The 20,877-nt window shown below is 36.5% G+C and overlaps 1 protein-coding gene across 4 annotated transcripts in view; it reads right to left on the minus strand.

Annotated features, from left to right (window-relative positions):
* Positions 1–20,877, minus strand: part of LOC138693823 (nucleolar protein 12-like) — a 150,152-nt gene that overhangs the window by 86,932 nt on the left and 42,343 nt on the right. Inside the window, exons 5-7 of one of the 4 annotated variants that reach the window (XM_069817652.1) lie at positions 10,703–10,864; positions 10,103–10,221; positions 587–758 (exon numbers count right to left, since the gene is read on the minus strand). In XM_069817652.1, the coding sequence (XP_069673753.1) occupies positions 10,219–10,221; positions 10,703–10,864 (165 nt within the window). In that variant the 3' untranslated portion in view covers positions 587–758; positions 10,103–10,218. Of the gene's footprint in view, positions 1–244; positions 759–10,098; positions 10,222–10,702; positions 10,865–20,877 lie in introns of those variants that run through there. The other 3 variants (XM_069817650.1, XM_069817654.1, XM_069817651.1) reach the window with 3 other exon arrangements.

Here is a 20,877-nt window from a genome sequence, read left to right on the forward strand (position 1 = left end):
GTCAAGTGTGCGGTAAAAAAGTCGGGTGCTCTATGAAATCACAACTGGAGTCTTACCTTTCCTATACCTGCCAGATATTGATATTAAATATTTTCATGATTTTACATATTTTAGTACATATTCAGCTTATTTTTCTTACATAAATATGTACATATTTCACACCTTGATATTACATAAAAATCCGGTCCCTAATCATAAGGGTTAAACATGTCTGGGGTGCAGTGTATTTAATAACTAGAATTCCTAAATTTTCATACATATATTCTATAGAAAGAAAGTAGGTACACTGATTTCATACTCATTTGCTCTACAACATACAGTATTTAGTTGTATTAGTCTTCCAATCTGATTCAATTAAAAACTCACTGTCCTTTGACTCAGTACACTCTTTATCAACAGCTGTAATTAAATCTGTGACACGTTTCGGCGTGATAAAGTATCAATCTTAGTAACAAAACTCAAGAAAGAATATTCACAGCTCAATACATTGAATTTTATCGTTTTCCTTTCTTCCCTGCCTGTCTGGACTTAGAATGACCCTTTCTTTTCTTTTTCTTTTTAAGTGACTCCTTTTTGTTTTTTTGCCTTTCTAACTTGTTTTTTAATTTGAATGTTTTACTCTTTTGAACCTGTTTTTTTGCATTTTTCTTTAGTATCTTCTTTACATCTTTTGGTGTTTTTAATTTTAATCTCGTTAATTCATCTTTTTGAGTATCTTTCTGGTCATTGTTCTCACTACTTTCATCTTCGTATATTACCTGAAACAAATAATATTGACACCTAATTATTGTATTTAAAATTAAATACACTCCATTTTGTATTCCATACCTTCTAGGTATGTACTTTCTCATTCATTATAGCACGTATTGCAATGCTGCAGACAATCTGATACAAAAAGACTGGATTTTGGCATGTTGACTGCGCACAGCAACTTTTTAAAGTATTTTATTGAATTTTGAAAAATAACACAAAGTGAAGAACAATGCTGTTTAACTGACGGCACCAGACCCTGGGTTCATTTCGCCATCATCATCATCTTCATCCCGCCTACTGTGCGACCTCATTAACAAAACACGTGAACAATGTGCATCGGCATAAGACTGAGTATTGAGCAGCTTGGCTAGGCAATGTGTGCAGTCTGAATAGATATTCTTCTTTTTAGCATGTGACTCACACATGTTAAATTTTCAAAAGAGAACATGGTATCTATCAAGAATTATATTTGCTATCAATAGCGAGGGTCGTGAAATAATTAATCAGAAATGTAATTAAGTTTTTTTGATAAAGAAAAGTCAACCAGAAAATTAAAGTGTCCATGCTACATAATGTTCTGCATAATGTCTGAATCCACTATTTGTAAAACACTGAAACAATCAAAATTAGCAAATATTCATGACGAAAAAATTAAATCTCCAGGAAAGAAAAGTACAGATCCAGAAACAAAATCTGGATCGCCCAATTTTACTAAGTTCCAGATACAACACATTGCACATGTGCAGTAAACAAGAACTTATGAACAGACTTGCAACGCTTGTTGCCTACATAGGGGAGGACTGCTACCATGACTCAGCCCATTTTTTAATTCCGTATCTGTACAAGCACCTCTAATAATATTGAAGTCGGTAAATTTGATTGCCTACTGCAGTGATGTCAAAGCAAGCGCATTTTTCTGACCTTGACGTCGTGCGCGGGCAGCAAGCGCTAAGTATGGAAAGAGGAAGGGTTGTGTATATGAATAAGCAATCTGTTGGATTAAGAAAACGGAACGTGAAATTTTATGTCGTTATTTTTATATGGCTTCTTTCTGTTTGATATTATCTATATTGTCTGTAAAACAAAAGTACTAACATTGATTTATTAATATTGCACTTGTGTTTTAAATCTTAACAACATAAGAGAGTTAAGAAGGATTATTCACTTAAATTCCATAGTAGTATAATATTATACTGTATTAAGTGGATAAAACACATCATTAATAAAGTGATATTCCAAAGAAAGAGATTGAGTATGACATGATATGTTGGAATTTATATTGATAGTATCTTTAGCCTTACAAAAGTAATCAATAAACTAATCAAAACAATATTACAGTACAAAGCAAAGTTACCTAGGTACTGTATCTGTTTTAAGTGTAACTAATATTACATAACAAAACCCTTATCGCATTATGCTTTTAAGCTGATATTTGTGAGGAACTTCCTATCATCAGAATATTAAATTATTTTCTCGAAATCTGCTGAAGCTATAGAGCTGACATTTTTACAACACATGGGCACGTATCTTTTGCTTATGATGTAACAGTAGTTGCTTTGTTAGTTCATTTCCTTACAAACAATTTCCACGCGAATATTTTCAAAATTTGCAATACACTACCTTCAGTAATACGTATATACGGTATATTAGATTTACGAAAACATTCTGCAAGGCTACTAAATAAATAGGCCTATACCTGAAAATTTCAATTTTCTATACGAAAAGTTGAGAAAATATTTCTTTAGAATAAAAAAATCAAACTTGTGAAAAATGAACATTAAAATTAAAACTTACATTCTTATAATGCATTTATACTTCTCAGGCAAATCTAAAAATTAACATGGATACAGTTTTAATAAGTTCTCTTCCCTTTGTCCATTGAATCAGTGCTGGCCATCCCTGTATATAGTTCGACCAAGCGGCATATACTACCTCTTTCGTCTGTCTCTTTCCTTTCAGCTGTAAAGCTCTCAGACTCTCCTGGGCTCTAAAGCGCACGCTTGCTCCTGTGGGTATAATTGACATGCCTGGCCTACTGCATCGTAAAGCCTGCCTCATTAAAAGGGCAATGTTACTTGTCATTATGATGATGAAAAAAATGTTGTGACCATGTAGTTAAAAATAAGTATCGTGCAACCAAAGAACTCATCAATGACATTGTAGTCAGTGAAATGATTAATCGAGATAACAATTCTAGTGATAGCTGGAGTATAATGTAGTGACACAGACTCCGATCTTGACGACATGTAGCATGCAGTCTCCGCTACTAGGCCTATTCTGTTTTTCTACTACGTTTTCTATTAACTGTCGGACTCCATTGTTCTCTCATTATAAATGATGGATTGCTGTCTAGTGTTAATAGAGTGATTGCATTTATAGAACGAATGTAGAGCCAACCGACAGCACTCTGCTTCCCCTATCTGTTTTGAAAATTAATAATGTCGAGTAATACACGTGGCTATAAAATCTTTCGAACATTACATATGAGAGTTATTTTCGACAGAAAGTTAACATGGAGCAACCATTTGAAATATATTTCTGAAAAAGCTCGTAAAAGATTCTCCCTTCTGGAAAGACTAGCAGGAAAGAAATGGGGATGCTCTAGAGTCTAGAACATACCTGCACAAACAGCACTCAACAAGTGCGCACGCTCCTTTGGAGCGAGAAAGCTGTTTACTGCTCGCTGAATCAGAAAGGAAGAAACATCAGAATGACATAGACTTGCTATAGGTAGAGGAGAGGGAAACAACCACTCAGCTATCTAGTGGAGTGCAGTGCGTATTCTCAGTAACTGTTTCACGTTGCTTACCTACTGCTACAGTACAGTATGGAGGAATCTAAAAGACGGAAAAGTGATGATCACGCAGATTCTTTCAATGTTGCATGGGAAAATGCTTATTTTTTCATAGCTGCTGGAGTAAATACTCAGTGCTTTATCCGCCACAACATTTTTAAACGTAGAAAGAAACATAACATAATGCGTCATTACGAGTCCAGACATAAAGATACTAAAGATATTAATCTTCAACAATTTAAATATCTCTCTTCAGGAAAAAGGCCAACTCAGTGTTGATATGTTGAATAAATTACGGGATTTCAGTCGTAACCTTACACTTTTCGTAAGTCAGTTTCGGGAAGGTAATATGGCTTACTTTCGAACGATTGAAACTGCTCGTGATGAAGCCATGTTAAACGATTATGTGCAAATATTAATTGTAATTCAGAATGAATTTAATTCTAGGTTCAAAGATCTTGTCTTAAGGTCCACACGGTTAGCGCATCTAGCCACGAAACCATGTGGCCCGGGTTCGATTCTCGATCGGGGAAAGTTACCTAATTGAGATTTTTCCAGGGTTTTCTCTCAATCCAGTATGAGCAAATGCTGAGTAACTTTCGGTGTTGGACCCAGACTCATTTCATCGGCATTATCACCTTCTTCTCATTCAGACGCTAAATAACATAGGCTGTTGATAAAGCATCGTAAAATAACCTACTAAAAATCTTGTCTTAATTGGAAAGAAGTTTAAAGTTATCATAATAAATTCCTTCAACACCAGTTGAAACAGAGTCATATAAGTTACAGGTGGGCCTGGTTGGCGCAGTATAAGGCCCTCATTCGCTCTGTCATTACCTATGCCGCACCCGCATGGGGGTTTGCAGCAGTGTCCCATCTACGTAAACTCCAAGTTATCCAAAACCAGGTGATTCGACTCATTACCCATCTCCCCCGAGTCGCCTCAAGAAGAAAGTTCCATGATGAACTAGAGTTGCCAACCATAGACGAGTTCATTGCTCGACTGGCTAGGAACCTGTATGCAGAAGCTCGTGCTAACCCCAGCCCGCTCATATCTGGCATAGACACCAGACAGGTCCATTAGCTATACTATTGAGACAGGAGGACAGGGAGGCTGGCGTTACTCCCAGGTTTTGGTAGCCACGACTCAACTCCATGAGACTCCTTGGATAGTGCAACTGCTTTAAAATGACCTTGTCTTAACTGGGCTAAACAAAATCCCTCCCTAACAATATCTACTTTTGTTGATCGATGGAACTATCATAGAGCCAATGGGCTAGTATATATCCATCGATTCATAGAGTCATTCTGCCTAAGAGCCAACTGGCTAGTCTCTGATATTGAGACAACTCATCCTGCCTAAGGTTTTTCCGTGGTTTTCCTAAGGTGCTAAGACAAATGTCGGGATGAGCCCTAAAAGAAATGGGCCACGGACCTGCACTCATATCCCCATGAATCTCCCTAATTACTCTAAATTAATTAACAATTACATCTCTCCCCCCCCTCTTCGTAATTGAGCCATCATATAGCCAAATGGCTGGTCTCAAAATTTGAGACGATTCAACAAGGCTCATGACAACAATCACCTCCTACATAATAGCCAAATTGGCTAGTCTCTTATATATGAGACAACTCATCCTGCCTAAGGTATTCCGTGGTTTTCCTAAGGCGTAAGACAAATGTCGGGATGAGCTCTATAAGAAATGGGCCAAGGACCTATATGCCCTTCCTGATATATATTTCCCTTTATATAAACGACGTATGCCCTAGTTCAGAACCTATAAATTGTCTATTAAATATACGAGGTCACTCAATTAGTCGCAATTTGAAAGGACAGGGACCTCTCAAATTGCAGATTTAGATTTCACGGCACTTCTTCTGACGGCCTTCACATGCTTTGTCATCGAACAACAGATGACAGCGTCTCGGCATCCTAACGGCAAACACCAGCCAACTCCTCCTCGCCCCGTTCCGTGATCACTTGATCAAATCTCAGTCCCCCTCGCGTATGTGGTACCTAAGAGATTATGTCCCATTTCGGCTTCCCCTTCAAAATTTTCTAGAACTCCTTCAGTGGAGCAGCGTAACCCGGAGTGAGACTAGTGGCCAACAGGCTTGGAGCTCACATATTTAGTTTTGTACAGCCCCCAACCCCTTGCAAGGACGCGTTTTGCGTACCTTTTAAATTTGTCCTCCCAATTCTCTTTCGATTTTTCGATTTTCGTTGGCGCAGTTGGTATTGCGCTGGCCTTCTGTGCCCGATGTTGCGGGTTCGATTCTGGGCCAGGTCGATTGCATTTAAGTGTGCTCATATAACCTCGGCAGTTGCGAGCGTCGTTAAATAAAACATAACATTTAACAATTTACAGCTCAGACTTATTGATCTTCAATGTGGCCTAAGGGCTAAAGATCATTTGAATAATACTACTAGCCTGGTTGAGTTTTACAAGACTAAACATTAGCAATAATATCCACGACTACACAGGCTGGCTGTGAAAATGATTGCTATGTTTGGCTCAACATTTATATTTGTGAGCAACTGTTTTCCATAATCAACATTAATAAAGGCAGGCATCGAACATCTGTAACTGATGTTGTATTACAATCAGTAGGCTACTGTTCCTTTCAGCTGCCAACAGCATAAAACCTCGTTTTGATGTACTGATAAATAAAAAAAATAACAAAATGATATTGTACATTTAAGTAGGTACAGAATTTATATTATTTCTGTAAAATAAATATTTCTGCATTAATTAATAAGTCCAAGATAGTTTTGCAAACAATGAACGGGAATTCATTTCACGAACACTCGTAACAGTACTTCCTTTTGTGTACATTTTGTACGAGATCACCCCTTCTTCCAGTCCATCCTATACAGAGCACAGCTAATATCTGCATTCCGCTCATGAGCTGTGAGCCGGCTCGGAGAGTGCAAACCTTGTGCAGGCCTGCTCTAGAAATACTTTGAACACTACATAGAAAATTTTTATACAGCCAGTGCTGACGTACTTCACCTTTCATAAACGAAATAGAATGTGTTCAAAACCAAGCTCTCAGGCTCATTACTGGTGGAATCAAAACAACTCCAATAGATTCTATGAGATTCCTCACTAATATTAGCAGCATCAAAATGACAATAGAAGAAAAAAGCACTGATTCAAGATGAAAAACTTATCAGATTACTAGGAAACAATTGGCATTCATACAGTCCTCTCTGTAGATTAAAAACTCAAAAAAGTTTCATATCCATGGTTCAAGAATTAAAACAGAAAATCAACATCTCTAATTTAAAAGAAATCTTACAAATTAAACCAAACCCTTTAACTCTATTAAATATAGAATATAATCTAAATTTAACAGAAGAAATACTGAAATCAGAAGTAAACACTGAAATAATGAAACAATTGTCTTTAGACACAATTAATATTAGGTACCCTCCACAAAACTGGCTTCATTTATACACTGACGGATCCTTGATCTCCAGAGAACAAGGTGCCGGTGCAGGTGTTAGGTGCTGTCTCTTCTCACTTTACAGATCTCTTGGATATGGAGAAATCATTGCAATAAGTGAAAGTCTCAGGAATCTTCTATGCCACATCAATAAATTTTAAAATACAGTTGTATTGTCAAACTCCAAAGCAGCTATTCTATCAATCGTCTCTAAACACATACCTTCATCTCAAACAGCAGAAATAACTAAAACGCTCTCTCAAATAACACTCAATAAAAGAATTGTATTCCAATGGATACCATCCCATTGTGGAATCCTGGGAAACGAGAATGCGGATGCTTTAGCAAAGAAGGGCAGCACTGCTACTTACAGACCTGTTACTAAATCTACGTATTACTCTGTGAAAAGATTTATTAAATCTACATACTAAGACTTCAACAAACAAAATTTGATAACACAATCTCAAGGGAAAAAAATGGAACTCTCTGCATCATAATCCACAGTTAATTCCCGATTTACCACGAAAATCGTTTGTAGCTGCATTTAGATTGGCAACAGGCCATGATTGTTTGGCCAAACACCTGCATAGAACTGGAATATATCAGTCCCCTAACTGCCCATTGTGTAACTCAAACCAAGAAATGGATTCGGAACACCTCAAAATCTGTGCTTCAGTGGCTGGCCATGATAATATCTTTGAAAAATATTGGAGTGCAAGTCAAACACCTAGCATTAGAAAACAACAACAAGCCAGACGTATTGTTAAAAATACACTCAGGGACAAAAAAAAAACCGGACACTTTAATATTTGTTGGTATTTTGGAAAACATTATCTTCTCATACAATATTATGGTAGCCATCTGTTGTTATGGAGACGTGTATACATTGTTGATTGTTTTTTGTTTTATAAACAAGCCATTACAACCAAATATTCCAATTTTTCTTTCGGAGTCTCAGCTATAACAATTTTGTCTCAACCATTTTGTGCTTCAGTATCGTTATCATTCGTTATTTCTTTATTTTTTACATTTTCTGAGTTTACGTGGGGTTGTAACATTTGCCTTAAAACAAGATGCGACCTGAAGATGTGGCTCGAGCTGTAGCCCTTTACGATGATGGACACAGTGTACATTACATTGCAAATGTTATGAATATGGCTAGAAGCACAACCCATGATGCCATAAAACGGTATAGAGAGACCCTAGAATATACCAGAAGACCAGGTTCGGGTCGTCCAAGAGCTACAAATCCAAATGAAGACAGGTATATGGTGTTGAGAGTTCTTAGGGAGCGCAACCTGCCAGCTACTAGTGTAGCCCAGCAATTTGTTAACATGCATGGACGCCCAATTTCGGCCAAAAAAGGTAGAAGGAGGTTGAAAGCAAGTGGACTGATATCAAGTAGACCTGCAACTGGTCCCAGACTTCTCAGGATGCATCGAGATGAACGACTGCGTTTTGCAAATGATCACAGGGATTGGAAAAATGGACAGTGGAGCTGTGTTCTGTTCACCGATGAGTCCCGTTTGAATCTGTGCTCACCTGATGGACGTGAAAGAGTTTGGAGAAGGAGGGGAGAACGATTTGCACAGTGTTGCGTTTTCGAAAATGTGCCGTATGGAGGTGGTGGAGTGATGGTTTGGGCAGGAGTGTGTACGGATGCTCGTACAGAGTTGGTTTTTGTTGAAAATGGAAGACTAACAGCTGATAGGTATACAAATGAATGTTTGGCTGATCATGTTGTGCCATTTGGCCAATTTGTAGGCGATAATTTTGTTTTAATGCATGATAATGCACGGCCGCATATTGCTCATGCGGTCGGAGATTATCTCCAAGAAGTGGGAATCCATGTTTTTCCATGGCCAGCAAGGAGTCCAGACATGAACCCAATTGAACACACGTGCGACATGCTGGGACGGCATGTTAAGAATAGACGACCGAGACCAGAATCGTTACAAGAGTTGAGGTGAGCACTTGGCGAAGAATGGGAACTTATTCCTGAAGAAGACATTGCTAACCAAATTGAGAGCATGCCAAGACATATGGATGCAGTTATTCAAGCCAGAGGGGGTAATACCCGTTACTAAAAATAGTTTTTAATGTTTAAGGCACCATAAAATGAAAAAACAGCTAGACCAAACGATGCCATAGTTATACGCCCTTTGTAATTTTTTTTTTGTAAATTTTCTCATCAGAGATTTTTTTTTCAAATGTTGTCGTATAAGGTGCTAAATGAAACATTATTTTGTTTAAATGGGTTTTGTTTCATTTTGAAATAATTGGCAACAAAATACAAGCAAATATAGAAGTGTCCGGTTTTTTTTGTCCCTGAGTGTACTTTTGGTATTCTGGTTTCACAATAGAGGGTTTATGAAAAGCCTTTTAGATGCAGGGCATAACTAGTTGATAAAATTGTAAAGGCAACGTGTGTTCTTCACAATTATATGAGGCAGAATATATACGTGATACCAGAAGGACAACGTGAACAGGAAATTTTAACACAAGACGCATGTCTTGATTCGATTCCACGTGTAGGTTGTAATGCTACGCAAGAGGCTTTCAATGTTAGGCAAGAGTTTATATGTTATTTCATGAATGAAGGAAGTGTTCCATGGCAAATAGCTTATGTTTATAGAGGTAGAAATAAAGATTGACTGTTTGAAATGAACTCCTCAATAAGTTAGCAATATAAACTTAAATGCAATTTAATACATTAATTTCATAAGCAGTATGTAAATTATAGTGGGTACAATAGATATGTAAAAGAATAAAAGATGCGTACAATCAATCCCGAGAGTTCCACTTATTTCTTGCCAACAGTTGTCCTTCCTGGCTGTCTCTCTATAATAATTTGAGCTTGTGTCATAGCAACAAGGATATTTTTGTATTTCTACAATCAATCTTTCCTCCCTTGATCTTCTTTCCAATTATTAGTAATTAGTAAACAGGAACAATAATATAACTATTAAAGTTGGCCTATGCAACACAACCATCTGCTAGATGCCAGGAAAACAACTGATTATGCGTATGCGCGAAGTCAACTACAACTATGAAAATTGCCTCCTAGGCGATCTGTGAAATTTAGCTTAGTGTAGCTTAGCTTACCTTAGCTTAGCATAGCGCTTTGTGTGTGCCATTCCATACAACTACATTAGAGCTTTTTTTTCCTTAGCTTGCGTAGCTTAGCTTTCTGTGTGTGGTAGCCTTTAGAGCTGTATTGTTTACTACAAATCAGAAACAGTCACTGTATTTACAAAATATGGTTACTTCGAGACTTTCAATATTGCAAATTTATGAAACAATCGCTGCTCTATTACATGGTACAAGATTTCAATGGTCACCGCTAGGAGCACTGATTTACAGCAATGTTGCCCTAGTAGTATTAGATTTCTTAACAAATTGCCCACTCAAATTAAAGAAATAAATGGAACTGCAGTAGTTTTAAATTGTAGGCTAGCATTTTTGCCGATTGCATTGTGAGTCATTGTTTGTGGCCTTCAAGATCCCCCAACTTGAATCTGTGTTATGTTTGAAGACAGTGTAGTAGAACATAAAATATCAGTTGAGAAATTCTTAATATTTCATAATATGTTTTAAAGAATAATAAAGTAAAATACTATATATCTACTTGACAGCCAATTATTTAAGAAGACTTGAACACATTTATACTGACAAAAAAAATAACATCATTATTATGAACCTTACCTTGCTCGTACCAATCCATAAGTTTTTCTCTGCTAAGTCGGATGCTGAGAGCTCTGTTATATTTACAGAATGGTTTTCTAGCTCGTACTTCTTTGAGGCAAGGTTCTCTAATTCTGGTATTGGTCTATGTGAGACTACAAGCTTCTTGTAAGACTCTCGAGCCTGTAATCAGATATTAATGTAATGTAATCAATGCCACAAATGTTCCAAATCTTGACTATTTTTTTCTTATTTATGCTTAAATTTCATGTTCATATTAGAAATGTAATGAAGGGACATTCCATGAAAAATAGGACATTAATATGAATTTATCGTAATTTCTTTCAGACTATTACACTTTTACTACATCATACTACTTTTGACCAATAAAACGATACGAAAGGACCTCTTTCAACCAATCATGGTTGTTTATCGCACAATTTTATCACTTCCCTAGCATTTGTTTGTTTTTATCACTACCCTAGCATTTGTTTCTTTGTTTGTCAACATTTCAAACTGCACTGGTCTGGACGTCAAAAAACAACCACTCCAGTCGATGCACAGCAATTTCAAATATGACTCGCATTGGCATTCAAGAACAAGAATTAATAAAATCATTGGTCATAGCTGTGCATATTCCCTGAACCCTATTTACAAATAACCCTAAATAAATTGAGGAATACACCATGTACATCAACGAGTTCCACTTCTTTTACTCACACGTCCAATATAACATCAATTGAACCACCAACCACTAAAACATTCAATTTGAAAACTGTACTTTCAATAATTGTTCCTTTTAAAATTATTCATGTTTATTTTTAATTTCATCATCCCTAATTAAAGCTTTTCTAACACTTGTTTATATTGTTTAAGTTGTGTTGTAGCTTCTGCTATATGATATTATGGATAGTCACGTATCAGAGATTGTTTAATAGTAAGATTTATTGAAAATTATCTGTCAAGTGACGTTGATTACTGGGATCCGGATAATTGAAGTGTAATGCAACTGTTTTAACAAAAATGAACTGAATCAACAAAGCCTTCTTGACTAGCAACAGTCCAAGGCTTCTATAGACTTTTAGAACCCTTGGTAACCGTCCACAGAGTTCAATGAAGATTCTATAGTTGGCACAACTGGTAACAAGAAAACAGCTAATCATAACACACTACTGCCATATAGCGGAATATTTGTAATGTTGAGATGGTACAATACATAATATACATTTGAAGACAGTTCAGTATTTTCGTAAGTCAATTAATATTTAATTGTAATGGAGTACTTTGTTACTTCTATTCTTTATATACTTTCTTCTAATCATGTAACAGTCAATTAAATCCCACTCGAATTTTGATTTTCTCTAGACAAATCAAAACCTCTAGTGAGATTACTGTTGATAAACGTTTTGTAAAATGGTACCTACATAAAACCCTGAATTAAGCAGAAACATAATGCCTTTTCAAATGTTTTCAATTGTGAGTGTGGTACACCTGCATTTAAGATGACCTCTATCAGCTGTTCCCGCTAGACTGAAACTGCATTGTTTTTGAGACTCTCAGATGCTTAACAAACATTATTCTGCAACTTTTTCCTTTTCTGAGTGAAAAATGAATATATATTTTAACATATTTTTATTATTATAACGTTATGAATGTGTTAAGTAATTATTAATTAAGCCAATCAAAAAAATAATGAACATCTATGTCCCACACATGACTCAAAATAGATTATATTTTGTTTCCCAAAAGATATTCGTTAAAAAAACTTTGAGTAACTTTTTTTTCTTCTTCTTTAATCATCAACTGCACGATCACATTTTAAAATTGTTTTATTAATTAAAATGAATTAGGCCTAAGTAATAATTTTCATTGTTGTCCCACATGTGATCATCCTATATGGGACATGTATCCAATAATTTTATTTCTATCACCTTTGTAGTCAAAACAAAACTTGCTCTTCAAGTCTGTTGCATCTGTACTAAAATGTTTTACAGGAACAATGGAAAAACCCAAGTGCATTAAACATGAAGATGAGAGAAAGTTTGAAAGCTGAGAATCCAAACTACCAAAAGGAAGGAAATAAAAGAATTGCAGATCTGAAAAAGAGAAAGAGGGCTTCCATGAGTGAAAAAGAAAATGAGGATTTATGAAGATATGAAAGAGACAGGAAGAGATTACAGAGAGCAAAGAAGATTGATGGCTTAAATGTGTCAAATAACAGTTCCGAGTCACCCAATAGACCTAGTCTTTAGTCATGGAAGGCAACATTTTCTAAAACTGTGGAGAATGGCTCGATCACTGCTGAAGTCACCCAGGAAACTGCAAGCTGTGGTAGAAGGTCTTGCGGAATGTGTTGGAATAAAACTAGGAAATCATATGGAGAAAGATCTGCAGGCACTCATGAATATTCTATGGTTGCTAGATTTTTCTTCCAACCAGACAATGTTCATACATGCCCAAGAATGAAAGACATTGTTACCATCTGGGAGAATGGTAGAAAAGAAAAATTGCAAAAACATTACTTGACCATGTTTCTAACAGAGGCCTTTCACATTTTCAAAGAGGCAAACCAAAATTTTAGAACTGGATATTCAAAATTTTGCAGCCTTCGCCTTCACTCTTTTTGCAGATGACACTAGTGTATTTATATTACTGACTCCATTGAAGAACTGTTTGAAAAGTTTGAGGCAAACATTATTACTCTTGAAAACTGGTTAAGCACAAATAGGCTTTCTTTGAATTTGAAAAAAACTGTATACGGTATATGGATTTTCATTAAACCTTCATTTTATTATATTATTCCGAAAGAATTAAAGGTTAATGATTCTGTAATACAAAAAGTTGCATCAGTTAAATTTTTAGGTTTGATTGTTGATGAACATTTAACATGGGATAAGCATATTTTGGCTGTCTGTGAGAAAATTGCTCCAATGTCTGGTATTTGAAAAGGCTTAAAAGATCTTTGCCTATATCTTGTCTCTTGAATGGATATTATGCTTTTATCCATTCTCATTCAATGTATATGTCATTTAACTGGGGACATAATAAGAAAACTGCTTTGAGACCTTTACAAATTATTCAAAATAGAGCTTTAAGAAATTTATTGGGTTTTCATTATTTGACTCCAGTTAAATATTTATATCAATTTTCTTTCGTTCTACCAGTTGAATCAATTATCAAATTAGGTGCCGCCATTTTCATGTACAAAGTTATTAACAATTTAATACATAGTAATATTACATTTCAGTTTATTAAAGACATACATACTTATTTAACAAGACAAAAAGACAATATATTTTTTTTTTCTCAGCATTGCTCAGTAACTTATGGAACGAAACGACTTAACCATTTTTTAACAACAACTTTTAACCAACTTCCTTTAGAATATAGAATTTTACCAAATTGTCGGTGTTTTAAGAATTGTTTAAAAATACGTTTTTGGGAAGATTATTTATTTTAATTCTCAGTTGATTTATTTATTCCATGGTTTCAAACTTTTTCTTCTTTCTGTCCAAAACTTTATGTCATCTTGTTATTTGTTCTTATTTTGCTTTCTTTCTTTAATAAATTCTTGTGTTATTGTTTGTTTTCAACAAACTGTAGTTTCATGACTTTTCAATTACAATGTGCAACATATGTGTTCTTGTATAACCCCTACATATGAGTTATACTCGTCGGGGCATACTCAATAAATTAAAAAAAAAAAAAAAAAAAAAAAAAAAAGAAAAGAAAAAAGAAAAAATAATAATATTTTGTTACTAGAAGAAACTCCAGCAGAGCATTGTAAATGCAAAATTCATGAGAATTTAATTTTAAAACTAAATTCACTTTCGCCCAAATGTACATATTCAAGTGAGTTCTGGAAGAATATATGTGTGATGACAAATTGGAATCTCTTTGCTGGAACAATTTGTGTGATCAGTGTTAAAATGGAAAATTAATGTGTTGCCCAAATCAACCAGAAAACAAAGTGGTTTGAAAAACATGGGGAAAAACCAGTGATGGGAGGTTACAGCTTTCCATTAAAGAAAACTTTTTGAATTGATTATTGCTGAGGTGCCTGTCATAATGGCCCATATTAATACAAATGAATATAGCAGAAAGAGTTTGCATGTGATAAAAATAAAGAATCTGGTACATGCATACTTCAAGTGGTCTTTGCGATGTCATTTAGCTGCAAGTATCAGAATGAAATTCAAATGCTCTTTGGTCATGCACAAGACGTGTTCTTCTATTTACTTAGCTTTTATTTTATAAAGGGCAATGTAAAACATACCTTACCTGTTCTGAATGCCAATCTAAGGACAAAGACACTGTGTTTGTGTTGCTTGACTTTATATATGATGAAATCGTTCGATCAGATGGTAATCAACCAAAGTTAGAAATAATATGTAGTGATGGGCCATCATCAGAATTCAGTAATTATGGGCAGTTTTACAGCTGTATGTTAGTTGCATCACTGTGTGTTAGTTCTTATGCCGGTAGCCTCACCTTGATTATAGTGTTAATATTCGCACATAAGATATTGATTGGTACCAATATCAAAATTAATTAATCACACAAAGAAAACTAATTAAGATGCATGTATTGTACACTCTATTGTCTTCATATAACATGTCATCAGTACTTTTTACTATGGTAATGACCATAGGTTTTCCATACCAGTACGAATTTTTACAGTATTTCTCTTAAAACGAGAAGGATATCCAATTATTGTTTTAATGAAAGCAAGGGGAAACACTGCAAGAAGAAAACAAAATTCTGAATTCTGAGAAAATGTGTCCTAAAAGTTTGGAGGGAGAAATTATGCGAGTAAATACAATAATTTATTACTTAAAATATTCTTTCAACTGCTACATTAGATCTTGGAATTGAAAGCAAAAATTCAACGAAGCAGTTGATATGTTTTATACACACTGCCTTATTGTTAAAATGAGCGAATATTTTCTGCCACATATCAATGACACTATTGTCTGACATACTACTCCAAATCTCCTATTTGCCTTTACAGTATTTGTACACACTACAATATTTGTTAAAAGTCGGGAACACTAGAGTTTATAAAATTCTAGAATTCTTGCATACTGTTACAACTTTTACAATTGACAGCTTGATTTAAAGTGATCTACACAATGAACTGAATTGAATTGAATTGAAGGGATTCGTTTTTTACTTCAGCTACAATTGTGCTTTATTTTTCAACACAAAAAAATACTACTGGAGAAGATTTTCAATTGAATGGAAAAGAAATGAAAGATGATGACTGAAGGAGGGCTTCAAAGCTGGAAAAAACTCAAATGACTCTATAAACTGCTGGAAGGAGGTATAACCATATAGTTTTAATATGTCCTGGAATTCAATTATATTCTTACTTGAATAATTTCGAGGGAAAAATTGTTCCGGAGCCGGGTATCGAACCCGGGACCTTTGGTTTAACGTACCAACGCTCTACCACTGAGCTACTCGGGAACTCTAACCGACATCGATCCAATTTTTCCCTCTATATCCACAGACCTCAAAGTGGGCTGACAACCGTCAAGCAACCAACTTCGAGTGCACACTAACTCCGTGTGACTTAAATTGTGGTTTTCTGTTAACGAACAGTGACGTGTATTATGCAAATCAAGATTTTCAGGTATAACTCCCTGTAAAGTTGATTTGAATAATTTCGAGGGAAAAATTGTTCCGGAGCCGGATATCGAACCCGGGACCTTTGGTTTAACGTACCAACGCTCTACCACTGAGCTACTCGGGAACTCTAACCGACACCGATCCAATTTTTCCCTCTATATCCACAGACCTCAAAGTGGGCTGACAACCGTCAAGCAACCAACTTCGAGTGCACACTAACTCTGTGTGACTTAAATTGTGGTTTTCTGTTAACGAACAGTGACGTGTATTATGCAAATCAAGATTTTCAGGTATAACTCCCTGTAAAGTTGATTTGAATAATTTCGAGGGAAAAATTGTTCCGGAGCCGGGTATCGAACCCGGGACCTTGGTTTAACGTACCAACGCTCTACCACTGAGCTACTCGGGAACTCTAACCGACACCGATCCAATTTTTCCCTCTATATCCACAGACCTCAAAGTGGGCTGACAACCGTCAAGCAACCAACTTCGAGTGCACACTATCTCCGTGTGACTTAAATTGTGGTTTTCTGTTAACGAACAGTGACGTGTATTATGCAAATCAAGATTTTCAGGTATAACTCCCTGTAAAGTTGATTTGAATAATTTCGAGGGAAAAATTGTTCCGGAGCCGGATATCGAACCCGGGACCTTTGGTTTAACGTACCAACGCTCTACCACTGAGCTACTCGGGAACTCTAACCGACACCGATCCAATTTTTCCCTCTATATCCACAGACCTCAAAGTGGGCTGACAACCGTCAAGCAACCAACTTCGAGTGCACACTAACTCCGTGTGACTTAAATTGTGGTTTTCTGTTAACGAACAGTGACGTGTATTATGTTAACTGTTCGTTAACAGAAAACCACAATTTAAGTCACACGGAGTTAGTGTGCACTCGAAGTTGGTTGCTTGACGGTTGTCAGCCCACTTTGAGGTCTGTGGATATAGAGGGAAAAATTAGATCGGTGTCGGTTAGAGTTCCCGAGTAGCTCAGTGGTAGAGCGTTGGTACGTTAAACCAAAGGTCCCGGGTTCGATACCCGGCTCCGGAACAATTTTTCCCTCGAAATTATTCAAATCAACTTTACAGGGAGTTATACCTGAAAATCTTGATTGCATAATACACGTCACTGTTCGTTAACAGAAAACCACAATTTAAGTCACACGGAGTTAGTGTGCACTCGAAGTTGGTTGCTTGACGGTTGTCAGCCCACTTTGAGGTCTGTGGATATAGAGGGAAAAATTGGATCGGTGTCTGGTAGAGTTCCCGGGTAGCTCAGTGGTAGAGCGTTGGTACGTTAAACCAAAGGTCCCGGGTTCGATACCCGGCTCCGGAACAATTTTTCCCTCGAAATTATTCAAATCAACTTTACAGGGAGTTATACCTGAAAATCTTGATTGCATAATACACGTCACTGTTCGTTAACAGAAAACCACAATTTAAGTCACACGGAGTTAGTGTGCACTCGAAGTTGGTTGCTTGACGGTTGTCAGCCCACTTTGAGGTCTGTGGATATAGAGGGAAAAATTGGATCGGTGTCGGTTAGAGTTCCCGAGTAGCTCAGTGGTAGAGCGTTGGTACGTTAAACCAAAGGTCCCGGGTTCGATACCCGGCTCCGGAACAATTTTTCCCTCGAAATTATTCAAATCAACTTTACAGGGAGTTATACCTGAAAATCTTGATTGCATAATACACGTCACTGTTCGTTAACAGAAAACCACAATTTAAGTCACACGGAGTTAGTGTGCACTCGAAGTTGGTTGCTTGACGGTTGTCAGCCCACTTTGAGGTCTGTGGATATAGAGGGAAAAATTGGATCGGTGTCGGTTAGAGTTCCCGAGTAGCTCAGTGGTAGAGCGTTGGTACGTTAAACCAAACGTCCCGGGTTCGATACCCGGCTCCGGAACAATTTTTCCCTCGAAATTGTTCAAATCAACTTTACAGGGAGTTATACCTGAAAATCTTGATTTGCATAATACACGTCACTGTTCGTTAACAGAAAACCACAATTTAAGTCACACGGAGTTAGTGTGCACTCGAAGTTGGTTGCTTGACGGTTGTCAGCCCACTTTGAGGTCTGTGGATATAGAGGGAAAAATTGGATCGGTGTCGGTTAGAGTTCCCGAGTAGCTCAGTGGTAGAGCGTTGGTACGTTAAACCAAAGGTCCCAGGTTCGATACCCGGCTCCGGAACAATTTTTCCCTCGAAATTATTCAAATCAACTTTACAGGGAGTTATACCTGAAAATCTTGATTTGCATATTCTTACTTACTTACTGGCTTTTAAGGAACCCGGAGGTTCACTGCCGCCCTCACATAAGCCCGCCATAGGTTCCTATCCTGAGCAAGATTAATCCAGTCTCTATCATTATATCCAACCTCCCTCAAATCCATTTTAATATTATCTTCCCACCTACGTCTCAGCCTTCCCAAAGGTCTTTTTCCCTTCGACCTCCCAACTAACACTCTATATGCATTTCTAGATTTGCCCATACGTGCTACATGCCCTGCCCATCTCAAATGTCTGGATTTAATGTTCCTAATTATGTCAGGTGAAGAATACAATGCGTGCAGTTCTGTGTTGTGTAACTTTCTCCATTCTCCTGTAACTTCATTCCTCTTAGCCCAAAATATTTTCTGAAGCACCTTATTCTCAAACACCCTTAACCTGGGTTCCTCTCTCAAAGTGAGAGTTCAAGTTTCACAACCATACAGAAGAACCGGTAATATAACTGTTTTATAAATTCTAACTTTCAGATTTTTTGACAGTAGACTGGATATTTTTCCACCTCTTCAAAGGATAAATTTCCAATTTTTATATTCTATTTCACTAGAGTCTTAGAAAGATTTCAGAACAGTAAAATCCCTCATAACTGGCACCCAAATAACCACAATACCAAAACAACGGCACTTTTGGCTGAGCCAAAAAAAAAAAAAAAAAAAAAAAGTTTAAATCTGCCACATTGCCACAGTATGGGCTGTCAGTTTTGCCACATTAAGAAGTTCACATGAACTTTAATTTTCAGTGAATATTCGAACCTAGAATTAGTGTGTTATTTGTGTTATGTAATGTGTTTTATTAAAGAAAATCCACACAGTCTTTATGTTAATTTAATTATGTTCGGGCAGTCAGTGTTGCCACATATGAAGTTCGCATGAACTTTCATTTTCAGTGAATATTCGAACCTAAAATTAGTGAATTATTTGTGTTATGTAATGTGTTTTAATAAAGAAAATCCACACAGTTTTTATGTTTATTTAGTTAGGCCTATATTCAGGCTGTCAGTGTTGCCACATATGAAGTTCGCATGAACTTCAATTTTCAGTGAATATTCGAACCTAGAATTGGTGTGTTATTTGTGTTGTCTGCTTTGTTTTAATAAGGAAAATTCAAACAGTTTTTACATTTATTCAGTTATGAGCAAGTGATAGAGAAATAAGCTTCACATGGCTGCAGTTTCAACATTTGGCACCATGAAATACGAACTTTTTTTTTATATGTACTGGTATTTATTTAATTATCCAGCAAAATCTCATATCCGGAACTGGCCTGGTCCCTTTGGTGCCAGTTATGAGAGATTCTACTGTATATCAATACATACAGCATTAAAGTGGAAAACAGGATAGATTTCTTCAATTGTAAACTGTACGACAATGGGCAAGCAGTCAGCCCAGTCTCATGAACATTGTGCAAAACATGAGCAGGGCATCTTACACCTATTAAATTACTTTGATTTTTTTTTTTTTTTTTTTTTTTTTGTGATGCAAATTATCGCCTGTGTGTTTTCAGCTGATATTGCTACTATCTTTTCCTCAAGAATGAACATTTTTTAAGACCTCTAAGACATAGGAAGTTAAATGCTTTACAGTTTCTCCCCCGATAATCACAAACTCCAGTACTCTCAGCATACCTTTATCTGGACAGTGTAAGCTAAGTTTGAGTCCACATGTGTGGAGGAGTTGACCATCACTGAAATTAATGAGTTACTTCATAGAAAATTGTTGAATTTGTTTTAATCTGAAGAGTATGAATTTCTGTTTGAGCAGTGTTTTAATTAGCTGCGGTGCAGTCCATCAACTTAAAACTACAGCTGTGTAGAGCTGAGATGAGATGTTATTGCACCAACATGCGCGAAGTTTTAAATTGCCGGCCAGCAGGGTACAGGAGTGGGGGTTGTTTGGGTTACGGTTCTCAAGCTCAGAGTGGCAGGCATATCCATTTCATCTCTTTCTAAAAACATTCGTCTTACCTTAGTATCACCACTTTCCTACTCAAGAGTCCGAAGGTACCTAATGGAATTACGCCCGCTATTCCATCTTTATATTCTTATTCTCCGTCCGAATCAGACGACTGATCTGTGCTGCAATCAGATGTCCCTAAGTCTATGGAAATGTTCTCAAAAATACTGTCCATCACGTGCTCAATTTCAATGTAATTATTCTCTACTTTCTTCAATAATCATACACTGATATCCATTTTTGGAAGAAGCGATTGCAGGGTCGGCCTCTGTTTATGCGTAGCATAGAAATTATAAATGAGTCTTCTCATGACTTCCTCATCA

The sequence above is a fragment of the Periplaneta americana genome, unplaced genomic scaffold, assembly GCF_040183065.1.
Source record: "Periplaneta americana isolate PAMFEO1 unplaced genomic scaffold, P.americana_PAMFEO1_priV1 scaffold_22, whole genome shotgun sequence".
Taxonomy (NCBI): domain Eukaryota; kingdom Metazoa; phylum Arthropoda; class Insecta; order Blattodea; family Blattidae; genus Periplaneta; species Periplaneta americana.